The 18,667-nt window shown below is 54.5% G+C and overlaps 1 protein-coding gene across 2 annotated transcripts in view; it reads right to left on the bottom strand.

Moving 5' to 3' along the window:
* Window positions 1-18,667, bottom strand: part of NUP98 (nucleoporin 98 and 96 precursor) — a 37,623-nt gene that overhangs the window by 5,136 nt on the left and 13,820 nt on the right. For both annotated transcript variants that reach the window (XM_058800655.1, XM_058800656.1), the window contains 15 exons: window positions 17,669-17,802; window positions 15,944-16,131; window positions 14,974-15,090; window positions 13,633-13,937; window positions 12,769-12,882; window positions 11,892-12,030; window positions 11,487-11,664; window positions 10,594-10,758; window positions 7,585-7,761; window positions 6,376-6,526; window positions 5,092-5,503; window positions 3,840-4,069; window positions 3,157-3,426; window positions 2,124-2,281; window positions 856-999 (listed from right to left, as the gene is read on the bottom strand). In XM_058800655.1, coding sequence (XP_058656638.1) covers window positions 856-999; window positions 2,124-2,281; window positions 3,157-3,426; window positions 3,840-4,069; window positions 5,092-5,503; window positions 6,376-6,526; window positions 7,585-7,761; window positions 10,594-10,758; window positions 11,487-11,664; window positions 11,892-12,030; window positions 12,769-12,882; window positions 13,633-13,937; window positions 14,974-15,090; window positions 15,944-16,131; window positions 17,669-17,802 — 2,882 coding nt within the window. The remainder of the gene's footprint in view (window positions 1-855; window positions 1,000-2,123; window positions 2,282-3,156; window positions 3,427-3,839; window positions 4,070-5,091; window positions 5,504-6,375; window positions 6,527-7,584; window positions 7,762-10,593; window positions 10,759-11,486; window positions 11,665-11,891; window positions 12,031-12,768; window positions 12,883-13,632; window positions 13,938-14,973; window positions 15,091-15,943; window positions 16,132-17,668; window positions 17,803-18,667) is intronic.

Here is an 18,667-nt window from a genome sequence, read left to right as displayed (position 1 = left end):
TGGGTATTCAGAAGTGCCCAACACTGGATATTGAAGCAAACATCAGTGACACGTTTCCAGACTTGCTGCTGTGCTTAGGCTGCCTTGAGGATGGAGGGCTGAGCTGGCTTTAGTTAAATGATTAAACATGTTTTTCAGCAGAACCCTCTGTCCTGCTGCACACAGAGCTGAGAGCTCTGCAGCAAGACACAGGGCTCTGCACAATGCATGGAGCCACAGGGGGGTGGGACAGGGGCTGGGGGGCCACACAGGCGTGGGACAGGGGCTGGGGGGGCACACATGGGCTGTGGAGCACCATGGGCTGCTGGACAAGGCAGCTAAGGATTAATGACCCCAGTAGGAGAACAGGCTGCCTGGCTCAAAAGGGTTTTCCTGCTGTTGGCCACTATCCCTCTTCCTAATTTTTTCCAGTTGTCAAACAGCTAGACATAAACCTGGGAACACTCCATAAATGGGTTTTCTCCACAGAACTTGTGATGCTATAGAATCACAGAATGGTTTGGGCTGGAAAGGACCTTAAAGATCATCCAGTTCCACTCCCTACCACAGGGACACCTTCCACTGTCCCAGGCTGCTCCAAGCCCTGTCCACCCTGGCCTGGGATGCTTTTAGGGATGCAGGGGCAGCCCCAGCTGCTCTGGGCACCCTGTGCCAGGGCCTGTCCACCCTCCCAGGGAGGAATTCCTTCCCAGTATCCCACCTAACACTGCCCTCTGGCAGTGGGAAGCCATTCCCCCCATATCCTACACTCAATCCCAGGTTCAGCAATTCCTGGCTGCTCCTGGAGCCTCTGTGCAGCAGCAGCAGGCAGGAGCACCCTGAAGGGCTGCTTTAGGGCAGGAGGCAGTGACCCACCTGAAAGGCTGACTCATACATGGCCAGAGCCCTGGAGATGGAGGCCGTGGGGGGCAGCAGGTACCAGAGGTGCACGGCCACGCAGCGCTTCCAGTCCAGCAGCGAGCACACGTTGACACTGATCCTCTCGGAGAGCTGCCACACCTGGAGCCACAAAACCTGATCAGACAGCCCTGGAGCACAAACCCTGATCAGACACAGCTGGAGCACAAACCCTGATCAGACAGCCCTGGAGCACAAACCCTGCTCAGCCACAGCTGGAGCCACACACCCTGCTCAGCCACAAACCCTGCTCAGCCACACCTGGAGCACAAACCCTGCTCAGTCACACCTGGAGCACAAACCCTGCTCAGCCACACCTGGAGCCACACACCCTGCTCAGCCACAAACCCTGCTCAGACACTCCTGGAGCACAAACCCTGCTCAGCCACAAACCCTGCTCAGCCACAGCTGGAGCACAAACCCTGCTCAGTCACACCTGGAGCACAAACCCTGCTCAGCCACAAACCCTGCTCAGCCACAGCTGGAGCACAGACCCTGCTCAGACACTCCTGGAGCACAAACCCTGCTCAGACACTCCTGGAGCCACAAAACCTGATCAGTCACACCTGAGCACAAAACCCGATCAGACAGCCCTGGAACACAAACCCTGCTCAGCCACACCTGGAGCCAGCTGTGCAGCAGCAGGAGGTGGCTCAGGGAGAGGAGCCCCTCCCTGCAGTGCCCATGGCTGAGTGGCTCACCAGAGGGGGGGTAACTGGGAAGGAAAGAAAGGAGGCTGTCCTTAGTGGGGCTGTCCTTAGTGGGGTTGTCGCCAGGGGGGATGTCCTTACCAGGGCTGTGCCCAGTGGTTCTGTCCCTAGTGTGGCTGTGGGGCTGTCCCCAGCGGGGCTGTCCCCAGCGGGTCTGTCCCCAGTGTGGCTGTGGGGCTGTCCCCAGCGGGGCTGTCCCCAGTGTGGCTGTGGGGCTGTCCCCAGCGGGGCTGTCCCCAGTGGTCTGTCCCCAGTGAGGCTGTGGGGCTGTCCCCAGTGGGTCTGTCCCCAGGGGGGCTGTGGGGCTGCCCCCAGTGGGTCTGTCCCCAGCAGGGCTGTCCCCAGGGGTCTGTCCCCAGTGAGGCTGTGGGGCTGTCCCCAGCGGGGCTGTCCCCAGGGGGGCTGTGGGGCTGTCCCCAGCGGGGCTGTCCCCAGCAGGGCTGTCCCCAGGGGTCTGTCCCCAGTGAGGCTGTGGGGCTGTCCCCAGCAGGGCTGTCCCCAGGGGTCTGTCCTTACCGGCTTGCCCGCCAGCAGGGCGAAGAGGCGCAGCCGCTCCTCCTGGATGAAGCGGTCGCTGTGCAGGCGGTGCCAGTCCACCAGCTGCAGGGTCAGCAGGTCCCTCACGGGCTGGCTGCCAGCCAGCTGTGACAGCAGCAGCGCCAGGCGGTGGTCACCTGCAGGGACACCCCTCAGCTGCACACCTTAGAGCCCCCCAACAAGGCTTTGGGTGGGAGGGAGCCTAAAACTCATCCCCTTCCAGCCCCTGCCCATGGCAGGGACACCTTCCACTAGGTCAGCTGCTCCAAGCCCCATCCACTGGGGGATGGAATGGGGAGGACACAACTCCAGTATTTCTTACAAAATAAACCACTCCATAAACACCTGGTATAACAGACAGGGATAAAACCTGCCATAAGGCTCTGAAAATACATGTTTTTAACCCAAATATAAAATGTCTGAACAGAAGCTCAATTAAAAAGATCATCAAATATTCAAAGGAGTGACTATGAAAACTCCCAGATCCAAATGCACCCCAGCAGCCCTTTCTGACTGGGGGTTGTGGACAGAGCCACAGGGAAGGGGACCAGGGAATCCAGCAGCAGCCCCTACCCAATCTTCAAGGACAGGCTGGACAGGGCTTGGAGCAACCAGGGATAAAGGAAGGAGTCCCTGACCGTGGCGGGGGTGGGACTGGATGGGCTTTTAAGTCCCTTCCAGTCCAGCCCATTCCATGATTTTGTGGCCACTGACAAGGGAACATTTCACATGCAAAGCAGCCAGTGACTATGAGCTCTCTAAGTTTAATCTCTCTTTGTGCATGTCCTTTCTCCTCTACACAAAAGCTGTGATTTAGGAACCTTACAGAATCCCAGAATATCCTGAGTGGGACTGACCCCCAGGGATCCCCAGTGCCAGCCCTGCCCTGCCCAGAGCCCACCAAGCCCAGCCTGGGCATCCCTGGCGGCACTGGCCAAAGGCTTCTGGAGCTGTGGCAGCCTCGGGGCCGTGCCCATTCCCTGGGCAGTGCCCAGCAGCCCGGGGTGCTCACCTGCCTGCTGTGCCAGCCTGCAGGCCTCGCCGATCCTCTTGCCCGTGAGGCAGCTGAACACGGCCTCGACGTGGCTGCCGTGCCGGGCCAGCGCCACCTCCTCCTCGATGCGCGCGGCCGCCGTCTCCGAGAGCCACCGCGAGAAGGCGCGGCGCCGCTCCAGCGCCAGCACGTACTCGCTGGGCTCCTCCAGGCTGGCCTCCAGCTCCTTCAGCTTGCCCCAGATGGCCTCACACAACGTCCAGGCCAGGCACCAGTGCTTCACAACGCCTGTGGGGACACACACCAGTGTCAGCAGTGCGAGCACAGAACTCAGAGGGGCTCACGTGAGGGTAACTCTGGAGGGTTCCCTGTCCCCCACCCTGGAGGGGTTCACTGTCCCCACTCCAGAGGGTTCACTGTCCCCACCCTGGAGGGGTTCACTGTCCCCACTCCAGAGGGTTCACTGTCTCCCACCCTGGAGGGCTCACTGTCCCCACCCCGGAGGGTTCCCTCTCCCCACTGTGTTTGGCAGGGGCTGCCCAGGAGCTCTGCAGTGCCCATCCCTGCAGGTGTCCCCTGGAGGTGGCACTGAGTGCTCTGGGCTGGGGACAAGGTGCCCATGGGGCACAGCTGGCACTGCATGGGCTGGGAGGGCTGCGCCAGCCCAAACCATTCAGTGAGAAAGATCACTCTGTACTCACTCTCTGCCACAGTGGGATCCTCGGATGCTTTCCTGGCCCAGTCAGCATAGTCATGGATAGCAGAGACTCCAGGGTTGGGGGCCAGGAGAGGACAGGGCTCATCCATATGGACAGTGGTGTGCTTCAGCTTTATCTCCAGAGGGGTGAGATACAGCTCCTTGTCTCTGTCCAATCTCCACTGTTCCAGGCTCAACTTTTCCACGTGAACTTTGAAAGGGGATTCTGTGAGTCTGGAGAAAAAGAGGAGATAGACCCAGTAGCAAAAGTTCTGCATGTTCTCCATGCAAGTGGAGCAGCTCATCCTGCAGCTTGTCCTAATTAACCCGACAGTAAAACATGACCCAAGGCATGAAGATCCTGGTGAGAGTCTGGGATTTGGAGCCAGGCTTTGAGACCCTGAACAACCTGGGGTAGTGGAAGGTGTCCCTGGCCACAGCAGAGGGTTCGAACAGGATGGTCTTTAAGTGTCTGAACCCAAACCTTCTGTGATTTGGTAAGTAAACTGTGACTCACTGAACTCTGCAGAGGCAGCAAGCACACCTTCACCCCAGCTCATTCCTCAGCACTTCACATATGCTGGAGAACATCCAGACAAGCTTTCTGGAGCACTTCAATGGTGGGACTGGGCTATATTCCAGTCTGGTTCAGGTATGGAGACCCCTAAAGGCCCACGTGCTGCTGGATGCACAGGCAGTATGAAGGTGTCTGGGAGCTGAGAAGCTGAACTAGAACTTCCTTAGGTAGGGCAGACATCCTCAGGGGGAACCAAGAGATTGGAAGCTTTCTGGACAAGAACTTTAACCCTTCTCTTTAACCTTGTGCTGGGTAACAGTGCTATTTGTTTGATAAAAAAGAAAAACCAAATCCTCTTACTATGTTATTCCAGGATTTGACAGAGATATTTTTGTGGAGAAGGGCCATGAAGGAGATCTCCATGGCTAACCCCATCTTACATCACTCCTGCACGTCAGAAGGAACAGTGATCTGCAACCAGGATTCTGCCAGCCATGCAGAGCGAGCCTGTCCCATCCATCCTGAAGGGAAGCACTACTCACAGGCTTTGGGACCCTGAACAACCTGGGGTGGTTATTCCAGGATTTGACAGAGATATTTTTGTGGAGAAAGGCCGTGAAGGAGATCTCCATGACTAACCCCATCTTGCACCACTCCTGCATGCCAGAAGGAACAGTGGATTCTGCCAGCCATGGAGAGCAAGCCTGTCCCATCCATCCTGAAGGGAAGCACTACTCACGATTTGGGAGCCACGGGGGCGGGCAGGAATCCGTATTCCACGGGCTCCAGCTGAGCATCCTCTGTTTCACTGGAGCCGCTCAGCTGATCTCCACAATTGGCCAGCGTCCAGTTGGGGCCCCAGCCCACGCGGAAGGAGCGGCCCATGAAGAGTCCCATGTCCATCAGGAGCTTCCCCTTCCCGTAGGTGATGGATCTCTCCAGGGGGACGAGCCCGCGCTGCCTGCGCGCCCCCACGGTCTTCACCTGCACCTCGGGCACGGCCGCGGGCACCGCGAAGGCCGAGGCCAGCGGCGACCACAGGGCGGCAGAGGGGGCACTGTCCAAAGTCCTGGGGCCCTTGGCATCTGCCACGGCAGCACTCGGTGCCTGGGAAAGGACGCTGGCAAACTTGGATTGCAGCAGCCCAGCAGCTGGTGGGGAGAAGCAGCAAGAACGGTCAGTGGAAGGGCAGCCGTGTTTCAGAGGGCATTGCTGGGCTTTGAAGGGATTTCAGGAATTCCCAGAACAGCCAGTGACAAAGGCCTGGATGGTGTGATGGGAACATGGAGCCAAGTGTGAGTGTGTGCAGTGCTGAGCCCCACTGACCCTCCAGCCCTGCCCACAGGAACACAAGGGGTGCTCCCAGCAGCACAGGCCCAGCCCAAACTGGGCCATTCCCAAGGGAGTCCCTGATTTAATGTCAGAATCAGGACATCAGGACAGAAGTGGGGTTGCACACGGACCAGCAGGGCTCACACACACCTCAGGGCTGTGCCTGCCAGTCATGTGGGCTTTGAATTGACTAACAGATCTGAATTAATGGGTTTCCTCCATCAGGGAGCACCTTCCTGCTTGTTCCCAGACGTATTCCTCGTTATCCCTATGGAAAGCACCACTTAGTGGGTGCACTGGGTGCAAGGGGCAAGGTTTGGGCAGTGGGGGAATCTGGTAGGGGCTGCCCTGTGCAGGGCACAGCTGGTGCCCACCACAGCAGAGCCACCACAGGCCACCTCCAAACCACGCTGCAAAGTTGGTGCCTCTGGGAGATCTTAAAAGGGGGGAAAAATCCAGACAAGCAGGAAAAAAAAAGAAAAGAAAAAAAGAAGTTAAAAGATCAGTGCAAGCATCAGAAGAGGTGAGGAGGTGCTCCAGGCACTGGAGCATTCAGGGCAGGGCTTGTGCTGGAGCACGGAATGAGCAGAGGAGGGAGGAGTGGCAGGAAAGAACTGCTGCAGACCCCATGGTTTTGCCTGTTCATGTTAAATTCACCCTTCTTCGCACAACCTGTGGTTTCTCACCATACCTGAGTGTCTTTTCTGTCCTTGTGATTTTGAAATGGGAAGCCTTGGGGAGCAGATATCTTGGGAAGTGTCCATCTTGACAGGTTGCTTCCCAGGATAATCCAGGATCAAATCCAGGTCGTCATCATCAGCAAGCAAGGAAGCTTTCATGATCTGAGGATGTGGGAAGCCAAGCCAGAACATCAGCAATCCCTCCCACAGCTGCAGCTCACTAAGCTCATCAAAATAGCTCTTCCCACCCAAAAAACTCCTACATGCAGCACATGACCAAACACCACAGCCATGATGCAAACATTCCAAGGAACAGTGCAGGCACAGCTCAGGCTTGCTGCCTGATGGATGGGGTTAAAACTACTTGTTACATCAGCGCACAGGACTCAATGGGGATAGGATGACATCCCACAATAATCCTCATTTCTTAGATCTCAGCTCTGTCTGCTGTTTGTCAGCTTAAGGAGTAACTTCTGGTCTATTTGTCATTACAGGGAGAAGCCCAGAAGTGCTCAAGGTTCTGTCCTTCCACAAAAATTACAAAGCTGGAGAGGGACAGGAGCCAGGGAATGGCTGCCAGTGCCAGAGGGCAGGGCTGGATGGGATCTTGGCCATGAGGAATTGTTCCCTGGCAGGGTGGGCAGGCCCTGGCACAGCGTGCCCAGAGCAGCTGGGGCTGCCCCTGCACCCCTGGCAGTGCCCAAGGCCAGGCTGGACACTGGGGACAGTGGGACGTGTCCCTGCCATGGCAGGGGTGGGATGGGCTTTATGATTACTCTCAACCCAAATCTTCTGTGGTATTGTGAAATAAAAGCACCAACACCAAGCCCCAAATCAAGACCCATTACCCCAAAATGTTTTTATCTACCAAGGCAGAAGGGGACCAAGGCAGCTCTTCTGGTATCAGTCCAGCTTATCCCAGTGCCCGCAAGGCAGAGTTCTGGAAACTGAGCTCTGGCTTTAAGGTGTTCCATGTCTCCACGTGTGGGGTTTCCCCAGAACAGAGGTATGGTGTGAGCTCAGTCCCACTCCATGGGATGCCCTGATCATTGCAGGCTGGTGTGTGACCACCCTCGGGAGGCAAAAGCATCCTTGAGGAGTGCTCCCCTCATTTCCCAGCAAGGAGCAGGGCAGGACACTGACCTGCCTCCCCTGGGGACACAAAAGCATCCTTGAGGAGTGCTCCCCTCACTTCCCAGAGAGCAGGGCAGGACACTGACCTGCAGCACGTAGGGGTTGATGCCCTGGGTGGACGCGATGTGCGTGGACGCTGGCACTGCCTCCTGCTCCTCGGCCAGGGCATCCTCTGCCAAGGGCTCCTGGGCTGGCTCCTGGGTGACGTCTGCCATGTCACTGTCCAGCTCCACCAGCCTGCCCAGCTGCTCCAGCTCCAGGGGCTGCGGATACAGAGGCCAGGTCACACCCACAGAGCACAGCTCAGCCAGCACAGCCACGGCTCCCAGGAGGGCTCTGCCAAGGCTGCACACCAAGGGCAGGGATGGACACACAGAACCTTCAGGGTGTGCCATGCCAGGGAAGGAGCAGTCCCACAGCAGCGGTGCCCTCCTGGAGTTTTCCCAGTTCTGCCATTCAGTTCAGAGAACTGTTCTTCAGCAGTGGTTCTCACGTGCCCAGCGAGGGAGAGCTCTGTGTGCCCTGCCTGCCTCCCTCCCCTCCTCCCAGATCCATCCCATGTGGTACAAACTCCAGCCACAGAGCCTACATTCCACCAAGATCTGCATTTCTCATGGATACTGTAATGGGCAGGGCCTGGCACAGGGTGCCCAGAGCAGCTGGGGCTGCCCCTGCCTCCCTGGCAGTGCCCAAGGCCAGGCTGGACACTGGGGACGGTGGGAGGTGGCCCTGAGTGGGCTGTGAGGTCCCTCTAACCCAAACCCTTCCATGATTCCATGGCTAACTGCTCACATGGGCTGTACTTTTGCCCAGCTGGCTCTGTGGGACCTGAGCTCCCTTGTACTGGTTCAGCTCTAGTTTAACCATCCCGATAATTAACATTCAGCTTTGTGTCCTGTGAAAGCCTCATGCTTCCAGCTTCCCAGAAAAAACAGTACAGAGCAGTGAAGTGATGCAAAAACAGGAGCGAGGAGGCCTAGGCAGGGAGTGTCCTGGGAATCCTGCTCAGGAATTAAGGAGCACGTTCACAAGGCTGTGCTTAGCTCTGTAGAACCAGCCAGGATGGGGTGAAGGGTCTCAGCTGAGATAAAATCACCTGTGGGGGGCTGTAAGGATAGAACTGAGTGGCAGATGCAGAATCTGAGCCTGGCCCCACGTGTGGAACAGATTTACAAGTCAAAATATGGTTACAAACACACAAGTTTCACTGCTCCCTTCATTGGGCTTTAATGCAGCAAGCTCCCTTGCAATATTAATAAAGTCATTAATATTTAACTTAGTGAGGGAGGACAAAGCAAAAACCAAGTCTAGATACTAAATGCTTCTTACAGCCCAAACAACAGTATTACCAGATGTGTTCTACACCAAGTGTTTGGGACGTTTTAAGTGATGCTATGATGCTCCTTAGGGCTTTGGGAAACTGATGTTTTTCCTAATTTCAGAAATTAAAACCTAAGTCAATGTTATGCAAGTCAGAGAGGTTAATGAACCTGGAGGAGTTTTTGCTAAGTACACTGATATATTTGAATATATCAGTGATATTTCCAGTGTTCCTGAGTGTTTAAAAGCTCAGCTCTGGTCCCCCATTCTGAACATGAAGCAGGGAGGGGAGCTGAAGTGATGCTGTTGGGCAGCCACGTGTGCAGCTCAAAATGCAAATAATTAAGGAGCCATTCGAGCAGAGGGATGGATGAGTGGGTGTTAATTAGCTGTGAGAGCTGGAGCAGCAGCTGGCCACTGCTCTGGGATTCTCCATGCAGAACCCAGCAGAGGTGGCAGCCTCAGCCTGCCCCAGCAGCAGGATGCTCTGCCCGGGGAGCAGATGGCGCTTTGGAATTGCTAACAGGGATCAGGGTCCTGAGGGCTCTCTCACCTGCCCGGAGAGCTCTGACCACACAAATGGTCAGCAGAGACTCGCACTGGGTACCAGGGAGGAGTTCTGTGTTACAAGCACAGAACTGCTGAGGTGGGAAAAGCCTCTGAGCCCCCAAGTCCAACCATGCCCCAGCACTGCCAGGGCCACCACTGACTCCATCCCAAGTGCCACATCCACAGGCTGTGGAACCCCTCAGGGAAGTGACTTCACCACTGCCCTGGGCAACCTGTGCCAGGGCTGGACAGCCCTTTTCAGGAGGAAATTTTCCCAATATCCAACCTAAACCTCCCCAGGCACAACCCAAGGCCATTTCCTGCTCCACCCTCCTGTCAGGAGCTGTGCAGAGCCACAAGATCCCCCTGAGCCCCCTTTGAAGCTGAGCCCCTTCCGCAGCTCCCTCAACCCCTCCTGGGGCTCCAGCCCCTTCCCAGCTCCGTTCCCTGCCCTGGACACGCTCCAGCCCCTCCAGGGCTCTCTTTCCAGAACTGGACACTCTCTTTTGAGGTGTCACACAGTGCTCAGCACGGGGGACAATCCCTGCCCTGGGGCACCATCCCTGCCCTGGGGCTGTGCCCACACCATGGCTGTGCCATTCCAGGGGCAGGGGCCATTGGCCTCTTGCCCACCTGAGCTCCTGCTATTCCCAGTGAACTAGATCAAACAGTGCCTGTGGATCAAACATTGCTGTGTAAGATGGGCCCAGCACTGAGGATGTTTTGCAAAGGTTTAAAGCAGTCACATCCAACACAAATATGTTTACGAAGCCAGCATATAGCCAGCCTTACAAAAAGTATTATTTTAATAAAAATAGAGCACATTCTTAAAATGGAAAGCAGACAGTCTTGCACACTAATGGTGGTAAAGGCAACTGAGTGCACAGCATCACTGTCCAGGCAGGCAGCACACGGCGGTGGCATTACGGGCGTGCATTTAATAGTCACAAAAACAAGGGTTCTTCCAGAAGAGGTGCAAATCTGCCAAACTCAGACTAGAATTCAAACAAGAAACAAGGGTTGAAAGCCTCCCCGCCCCATCCTTAGTCTGCAATGTCAAGTGTCTCAAAGGAAAACAACACGCAGCCACTCAGGCAGAGCTCAGAAGAGTTTCTGTGAGGCTTCACTCTCCAGATTGCACGTTACTCCAACCACCCCCTTCCCAGGCACAGCTATTCTCCAAATTCCGTGTCATCAACCCCCTTTAGGCACTGCTCTCCTTCTACCTGAGCCGGGGGCGCTGGTTTGCCGTTCAGGGCCATCTGCTGGGGTGGCAGGTGCCCTGGGGGTGGCACAGGGGTGGTCTTTAACTTCTTGGTGTCCACTTTTAAAGGACGATCTTCCTCCTCCTCGTCAGAATCCTGCAAGCCATACTTGGAAAAGTGTGCTACCTGTGTTAAGGAGAAGGACAAACGTGTCACAGCCTGGCAGTGAAATCTCTGGAAGGCCTCAACACCAGGCAGGTGTAATTGTGCCCTATACAGGCGTCCTAACACACAACTCTTGGGACACCTGCAACAAATTCTGCCTCTATACAGAGGCTGCTGTTTTAAAATTTATCAGCTGTCGTGGACTCTGGGATGACAGTTCAGTGCTGTAGTGCTTGGGAATTGTATGATTTCATATGTGTTACTGATTACATGTATTACAAAACCACCTGCTCTAGGCAGGGCTGGGGCCATAGCTTTCACCACAGAACTGCAGACTGGTTTGGACTGGGAGAGACCTTAAAGCTTATTCATTCCATGGGCAGGGGTATGTTCCACTAGTGCAGGCTGGTCTGTTTGTTCAAGCCCCATCCATTTTGCATGTGTTATTGATTATGTGTAGTACAAAACCACCTGCTCTAGGCAGGTCTGGGGCCACAGCTTTCACCACAGAACTGCAGACTGGTTTGGAGTGGGAGAGACCTTAAAGATCACTCATTCCATGGGCAGGAGCATGTTCCACTAGTGCAGGTTGGTCTGTTGGTCCAAGCCACATCCAACCTTGAACGCTCCCAGGAACGAGGAGCTGCTTCGGTGAGGACGCTTCTCACCAGAGCCCAGGGACTCCAGACAGCTGTCCAAAGCCAGAAATGAGCCAGAAATGCCTTGATCTGGGGATGCTGAGGGCTCACCTTGAAGACCCAGGAGCCGGTCTCGGGGCGGTACTCCTTGAAGCGCGCGCCCTGCCTGCGGGACACGGCCTCCAGCCGGCCCTCGTAGTCCATCTCTGCCAGCCGCTCGGGGCTCTTGATCAGGCACCGCGACGTCTTGTCCGTGGGCCACACCCCGTCCAGGGTCACCTCAGCCCGCCTGCCAAAGGACAACGGGCTCACAACCAGGGGCTGGGAGCCTGCCCAGGGAGCAGAGCACAGCCCCACGCAGGGAAACTTGTATCGGCTCTCAAACCCAATCTGGGGCTCAGAAATCTGAAGGAACTCAATGACACTCTAAACCAAATGCACCATTTGGATTTGTCTCCTGGTTGCAGCCTGCAAGCACAGCAGACTGTAAGGGCTCTAAAATTCATCCTTACTTACCTATTTAACCCTTCCCCAATGGGAGGTTTCTTTTCATCGTCAGGGTAAACAATAACTTCTTTTCTCCGGATATGTACAATCTCATCCAGGTTTAAGTTTGTTAGATTTACTTCTCCTTCAAAGTATATCGATCCATAACCTGCACAACAACCCAAAAGGTCACAATTAAAATTGTGAAAAGGTCAATTCCATTGTGAAAAGTCACAATTAAAACTGTGAAAAGTAATATGCCAGAGAGCTCACATTCCTGCTGTGCTCCCTCTGTCCCCACCTAGCCCTGTGTGTCTCCCAGACAAAGTGACACATCCTTCCCCCTGAGAAAACTCTGGAGGAGCATTATCAACTTTGACACCAATATCAAATGGCTGGGAGAGCTGGGAATGTTCAACCTGGAGAAGGGCAGGCTCCTGCCAGGGCCTAAAGGGGCTCAGGAGAGCTGCAGAGGGACTGGGGACAAGGCCTGCAGGGACAGCACCCAGGGAATGGCTGCCAGTGCCAGAGGGCAGCGCTGGGTGGGATCTTGGCAGTGAGGAATTGTTCCCTGGCAGGGTGGGCAGGCCCCAGAGCAGCTGGGGCTGCTCCTGGATCCCTAGAAATGTCCAAGGCCAGGTTGAAAAGGGTTTGGAGCACCCTGGGATGGTGGAAGGTGTCCCTGCCCATGGAATGGGATGAGCTTTAATGACCTTTCCAAACCAAATCAATCTGTGATACTGGGATTTATTTTATCCTAAAATCCTACAAAACATTGATACCAACTGCTGCCAAAGCAAGGGCACTGGTGGCAGTCAGACTGAGGGTTGGGAACTGAGGCTCTGCAGCTTCAGGATCCCTGTCAGGGTGAAGGCCCAGGGAGGCCCAGGGAGGCTGGGGCTCTCACCCGTGCGGCCAATGGTGAAGTCTGTCACGATACATTCCTTCCTGTCGTTGGTCAGCCGGGCCAGCTCCTCCAGGGTCGGGATGGTGTAGTAGCCAGCTCGTGTCAGCACAATCCCTGCAACACAACATTCCCTGAGAACAGGGCTGGCAGCAAGGCATCAATATTGCCAGACTGTTATCCCATTTCTTTTGCCAGCCTGAACAGCTGTAAGCCTCAGAGGAACTGAGAATCAGGGCAAGCAAAGCCAACAGACACCACAACACCTTCATTCCACAGCCTCCAGAGCACATTTAAACCAAGCGCCCTGGCAGGTTCTGCCTAGGCACCTGCCAGGCAGCAGCAGGTGTGCAAACAGAAAGGGAAGAAGGAGCGCAGGGAGAAGAAAAACTGCAAATGTATCAACACCTGAAGGAAACACTCTCCCAGCTTTAGTAGCCTGGGGCCTCAGGCACTGCTGACCAAACTGCAGCTTCTTCTACATTTAACAGGCTCCAATTCTTCTTCATCTAATAATTTGTCTAATGATCTTCCTACTTCCCAAAAGCATTTTGCATCTACAAAATGTCTAGAGACATTTCTTTTGCACACATCACCTGCCGGTTTCATTACATGCCACGTAAGTGTCAGCTGGGAGTATTAACAAATCTTTTCCCTTTACCTTCTCAAGTTTAAAAAACTCTGACACACGTGATATAAAATTGGAGGATAAAATTTAAATGCCCACTGACTCAGCAGATAAAATTTCTGCACTAGGTAAGAAAAGCAGCATTTGTATTCTGGCGGAAGGAGGAGGGAAAAGAGCAAAAGCCAAGGGTGTCCAAGAGCAGCAAACCCCGCACGCAATGCTGCCCCCGGCAGCCTCACCTGCAGGATGCTGCTGGAGACCAGGCTCGATCTCCTTGTCCCACTCCTCCTGCAGGGAATCCTCCTGGAAGGAGGCGTCCTCGCTGCTGCCCTCCAGGCCGTTGCGCAGCGCCGCGCGCATGTTCAGCGCCACGATGGTGTCGTCCACGCCCGAGTGGGGCTTGTGCCCGCTGCCCTCCAGGCTCTGGGGAATGGGCTTGGCAATGGGGTTGGTGTAAAACCTGGTCACCTCGTGGGCCTCCTCCTCCTCCTCCCGCTCCCCGTCCTGCCTGTGGTTCTCCTCGGGAGGCACCGACAGGAAGAACCTGGGCAGAGGAAGGATAATGTGAATTATTTCATTCCCAGGGACTTACACCAGCATTTCTGGCCAGGCCAGGAGCTGGACTTGGTGACCCCTGTGGGTCCCTCCCTGCTCAGGACACTCTGTGATTCTATGATAAAAATTCTGCTCTTTCTACACAAAGAGCAAACAGGACCACACCAACTGCAGTGTTGGTGATTATTCCCCTTCCCTCTGCTGCTGCTTGAGTGCCACTGAGGCTCCCACTACAGCAAGGACAGTGGTGAGACTGGGACAGGCCCCACAGGCTGGGGACTAAGGCACGTGCCCTGAGCAGAGCTGAGTGGAACAGGAGCTCAGGATGGAGAGAAGCCTCAAAAGGCAGTGTAACAGCAACCCCACAGCTCCAAACCCTTTGCCCACAGGGCCAGGGTGACCTCACTCCCACAGCAGCTCCTATTTTATAGCTTTCAATAAAATCAACATGGTGGGTTGAGCAGGTTTTTTCCAGACTCTGAGTAAAAGAAAACCAAGGCAAAAATCAGAGTTCAACTGAAATATGGCCACAGGTTTTTTAGAGGAGGTTAGAATTTCTGGATTTTGGTGGGGGAGGATACAGCATTAGAGACTCCTCACTGTAATCTGTACAAAAGACATATATAGAAAAGAGAAACATGAGACACGAGGATCAGTGTAGCTCCCTTGCAATTCCCACATCACTGAGGACTGACCAGCAGAGGTTTCTCTCCCCTCAGAGTCATATTTAGCACTTCCCTCAAGGAATATCCTGGTTTCTTGCTACAGGCAAGGAAGAGAGACTCATCCACAACCTAAGTTCCTGCTCCCTGACCTGGATTTTGGGTGGGGTGACCTGGCACTGCCCACACAGCAAGAACACATGGTTAGTGCGGGAGGAAATGCATCTCCCAGCAGGTCAACTGCTTCCAATGAACAGTGAAGTGACATCCCTGGGAAGAAGGGGCTGCTGTCCAGCAGTAATTCAGGACAGGCAGAACCAGTCTGCATGTCTGAGGACAAGCCCTGCAGGGCGACTCACTCACCTGTCCCCATTCTCCGGGTACTCCGATGGCGACGCCAGGTCCTCATTCTCTCGGCTCACGGGAGAGAACAGGTTGCTGCTGTTGAGGTTCTTCAGAACCAGCTTCTTGATGCTCTTCCTAAACACAGGATACACCAAGGAAGGGAAATGTGGATCTATCCACTGCATACATGGGTACTTTGTACTTAATTCAGATGCTCCAGGGACCAGGAACCAGCTCTAAGACCTGTTCCCAGACCCAGGACATATCAAGTCTCCCATAAGAGATCCTAAAATTTTTTGGGGAATTCCATTCGAGGCTCTGGTTTATATAGAGGTGTAAAAAGCACAGGCCAGTGAAAGGCTCAAAGCCCAAGTTCAAACCACAGTGTTCCCTGTTTCCCAAACCAGCCTTTCTAGAAACACAGAAGGTTTGGCCCACAGGTGCAGGTTCATTTTACAGCAGGGTCACTTTAATCTTTTAGCCCTTTGTTTCTACTCAACTCCAAACACTTCAAAACCCCTCTTCTGTTCGACTGCCACTGACGTACCTAAAAACTGAACCCAAAGCTTTACTTGGGCAGATCCATGATTTATTTCTCACAGAAACATCTGTGGATTTGAAACAGAACTAGGGCTGGGATAAAAGCACCAGAAATCTGCCTCCATACTTAGGGCATGAGCAAACTGTTGACACTCCCAGTTCAGGAGCAGGAAGTACCTACACTGTGCAAGCTTTTCTTGTTAGAATTCCTCAGTGACTTTATAGGAGCTTTGCTCCCATCATGGACTGACCTCATTTTACAGCTTATTTGGCCTTCAGAATTAAGCTGACCCTTTTCCCCTCCTCTACAGAAAACAGTTCTAGTGAAGCCTTACAGACAACTTGTTATTGTTTTTCCAATATGAACCAGAGCACAAAATCATGAGATTCAAGGTAATACACAGGAGTTTCCAGAAGATTGTCACACAGAGACAAAAGAGCAGCTCACTTTGGCATGAAGGCTCCATTGCACAGGGAGGGCTCATCATCATCCAGCCCATCAAAGAGCTGGGACTTGGCCGAGCCCGCGGACTGCAGGGCCTTGGGCCGCACTCTGGTGGCGGGGCGGGGGGTCAGCTTGTAGTGGGTGGGGGTCGTCAGGGCCTTCTGGGCTGCTGGATTCGTTGGCTTCAGCCTCTGGAACAGAGAGAGGGACAGGTGGAAACCTCAGGCATGGGGACAGAGCTTTAGGGTGCTCCAGGCCTAAAAAGGGCCCTGAAAGGCAAAGGGGGTGGTAAGCACAAGGAAGCAATAATTGCACCCAGGTTAGGGGGCTCCCTGCACAGCCCCTGCCATGGGCAGCCTGGGTCCGTGGGCAGCCTTGGATCCATGTACAGCTCCAGCCATCAGCCAGGATCCATGGGCTCCATGGGCAGCCCCAGCCATCAGCCTGGATCCATGGGTACCCTGGATCCACGGGCAGCCCCAGCCATCAGCCTGGACCCATGGATACCCTGGATCCATGTACAGCCCCAGCCATCAACCTGGGCTCCATGGGTACCCTGGATCCATGGGCAGCCCCAGCCATCAGCCTGGGCTCCATGGGCAGCCTGGATCCATGGGCAGCCCCAGCCATCAGCCTGGACCCATGGGTACCCTGGATCCATGTACAGTCCCAGCCATCAGCCTGGACCCATGGGTACCCTGGATCCATGGGCAGCCCCAGCCATCAGCCTGGACCCATGGGTACCCTGGATCCACGGGCAGCCCCAGCCATCAACCTGGGCTCCATGGGTACCCTGGATGCATGCACAGCCCCAGCCATCAGCCTGGGCTCCATGGGCAGCCCCAGCCATCAGCCTGGGCTCCATGGGCAGCCTGGATCCATGTACAACCCCAGCCATCAGCCTGGACCCATGGGTACCCTGGATGCATGCACAGCCCCAGCCATCAGCCTGGACCCATGGGTACCCTGGATCCATGCACAGCCCCAGCCATCAGCCTGGACCCATGGGCAGCCCCAGCCATCAGCCTGGACCCATGGGTACCCTGGATCCATGTACAGCCCCAGCCATCAGCCTGGACCCATGGGCAGCCTGGATCCACGGGCAGCCCCAGCCATCAGCCTGGACCCATGGGTACCCTGGATGCATGCACAGCCCCAGCCATCAGCCTGGATCCATGGGCAGCCTGGGCTCCAGCTGCCAGGCTGGACTCACCTCCAGCCCCTGGAATCTGCTCAGGGGCAGCAGACACTCAGAACCTCCCCTACCCTCTCAAAAGCCTGGAAAGTGTTTGTTTCATCATCTCTTGAACAAAGCAACAGGGAAAGGTTTCTCAAAGACTGTCAGGGATGTCCTAAGCAAAGCACTACAATTATTTTCCAAGCATTAACAATGATCCATCTTTATTCCCACTCAGCAGCAGGGAGCCCAGGAACTCCATAGCCAAGGCTGTGATGCAGGCAAAAGGAGGAAATCATGGAATGGTTTGCGTTGGAAAGTACCTTGAAGATCATATACTTCCAACACCCCTGCCATGGACAGGGCACTTTCCACTGGATAAAATCAAGCACTTTGTGCCCTGGAGGGTAAAAAGCCACTGCACCACTGGGAGAGCACAGAGGGCAACTTCCTTGGCTGCTCAGTGTGCACTGAAGTGATGAGGACTGCACACAGGCCAAGCAATTCCAACTGTCACCCATAAAATGAGTCCAGTGCTGATGGGCACTCACCTCCTCCTTCTTCTTCGGGTCTGACATGGGGTTTCTGAAGAGTGGGGAGTCCCCAAAGGGGGAGTAGGTCAGGCTGTTGAGGTGCTGCTGGAGGACAGCTTGCTGGGCTGCAGAGGCGTTGGGGTCTGTCAGAGCTACAAAAGGAGCAGCATTGCAGTTTTAGAGCTCTGGGAACAGAACCAGGGCAGGCAGCACACAGCAGTGCCCAGAACATCTCCTTCCTCCATCACAGTGTCCAACCATATTCACTGAGGTCTCATGGGTGAAAAGCTGAGGGCACAGAGAGCTACAGAGCAGTGGCAAGAGCCTGGCTTGCCAGAACATTCAACTAATCCAGCTGGCTTCTGAAGGGGCGTGCGGGGAAAATACTTCATGCAGAATTTTGACATTACTGCTACTACAATCATACAGGTCTAGAGTCCCCTCTACAAGGGATTCTAAATCTTGTCTCTGTCTTAAAGCATTTTATTTTGATTCCTATTGAAATGCTCTAAGACTTCACCCACCCCATGAAACATTCAAGCCACTAAAAGCAGCTTAATCCTAATTCCCAGAAAATCAGGATGGATGTGGGCACTCCCAAAGAACAAAACCACTCTCAGAACAACAGCTTATTATTGTCAGGGTCTGCTGGAAGTCAGGAGGAGAGTTGGAGACAACTGGGTCTGATTTTTGTCCCAAAGCCACCGCATTCCTGTTATTAAAGGCCCTCTAGGCCTCCCCTATCTGGAAGTACTGAAAAATCCAATACTGCCCTTCCCTTACTTTTCATTGTGTACATCTATTCTTGCTGCCCTAAATTCAATTTGGGAAATTTACTAATCTTCAAGACAATGCTCTAAAATAGGTGCAATTATTGGGCATGTAAGGCAACTTGGAATTCCTTTTAAAATACACCTTTAACTAGCAAAACAAGGGTCATTAACCGTCTGCACTGTGACTGAGAACAGAAGTGGCGCCAAGGAGATGTTTTGTCATTCCAAACCCTTTGGGAAGGGA

Source organism: Ammospiza caudacuta, chromosome 2 (genome assembly GCF_027887145.1).
Source record: "Ammospiza caudacuta isolate bAmmCau1 chromosome 2, bAmmCau1.pri, whole genome shotgun sequence".
Taxonomy (NCBI): domain Eukaryota; kingdom Metazoa; phylum Chordata; class Aves; order Passeriformes; family Passerellidae; genus Ammospiza; species Ammospiza caudacuta.
The sequence above is the reverse complement of the archived record's forward strand: the minus strand, read 5'-3'. Positions and strand labels throughout refer to the sequence as shown.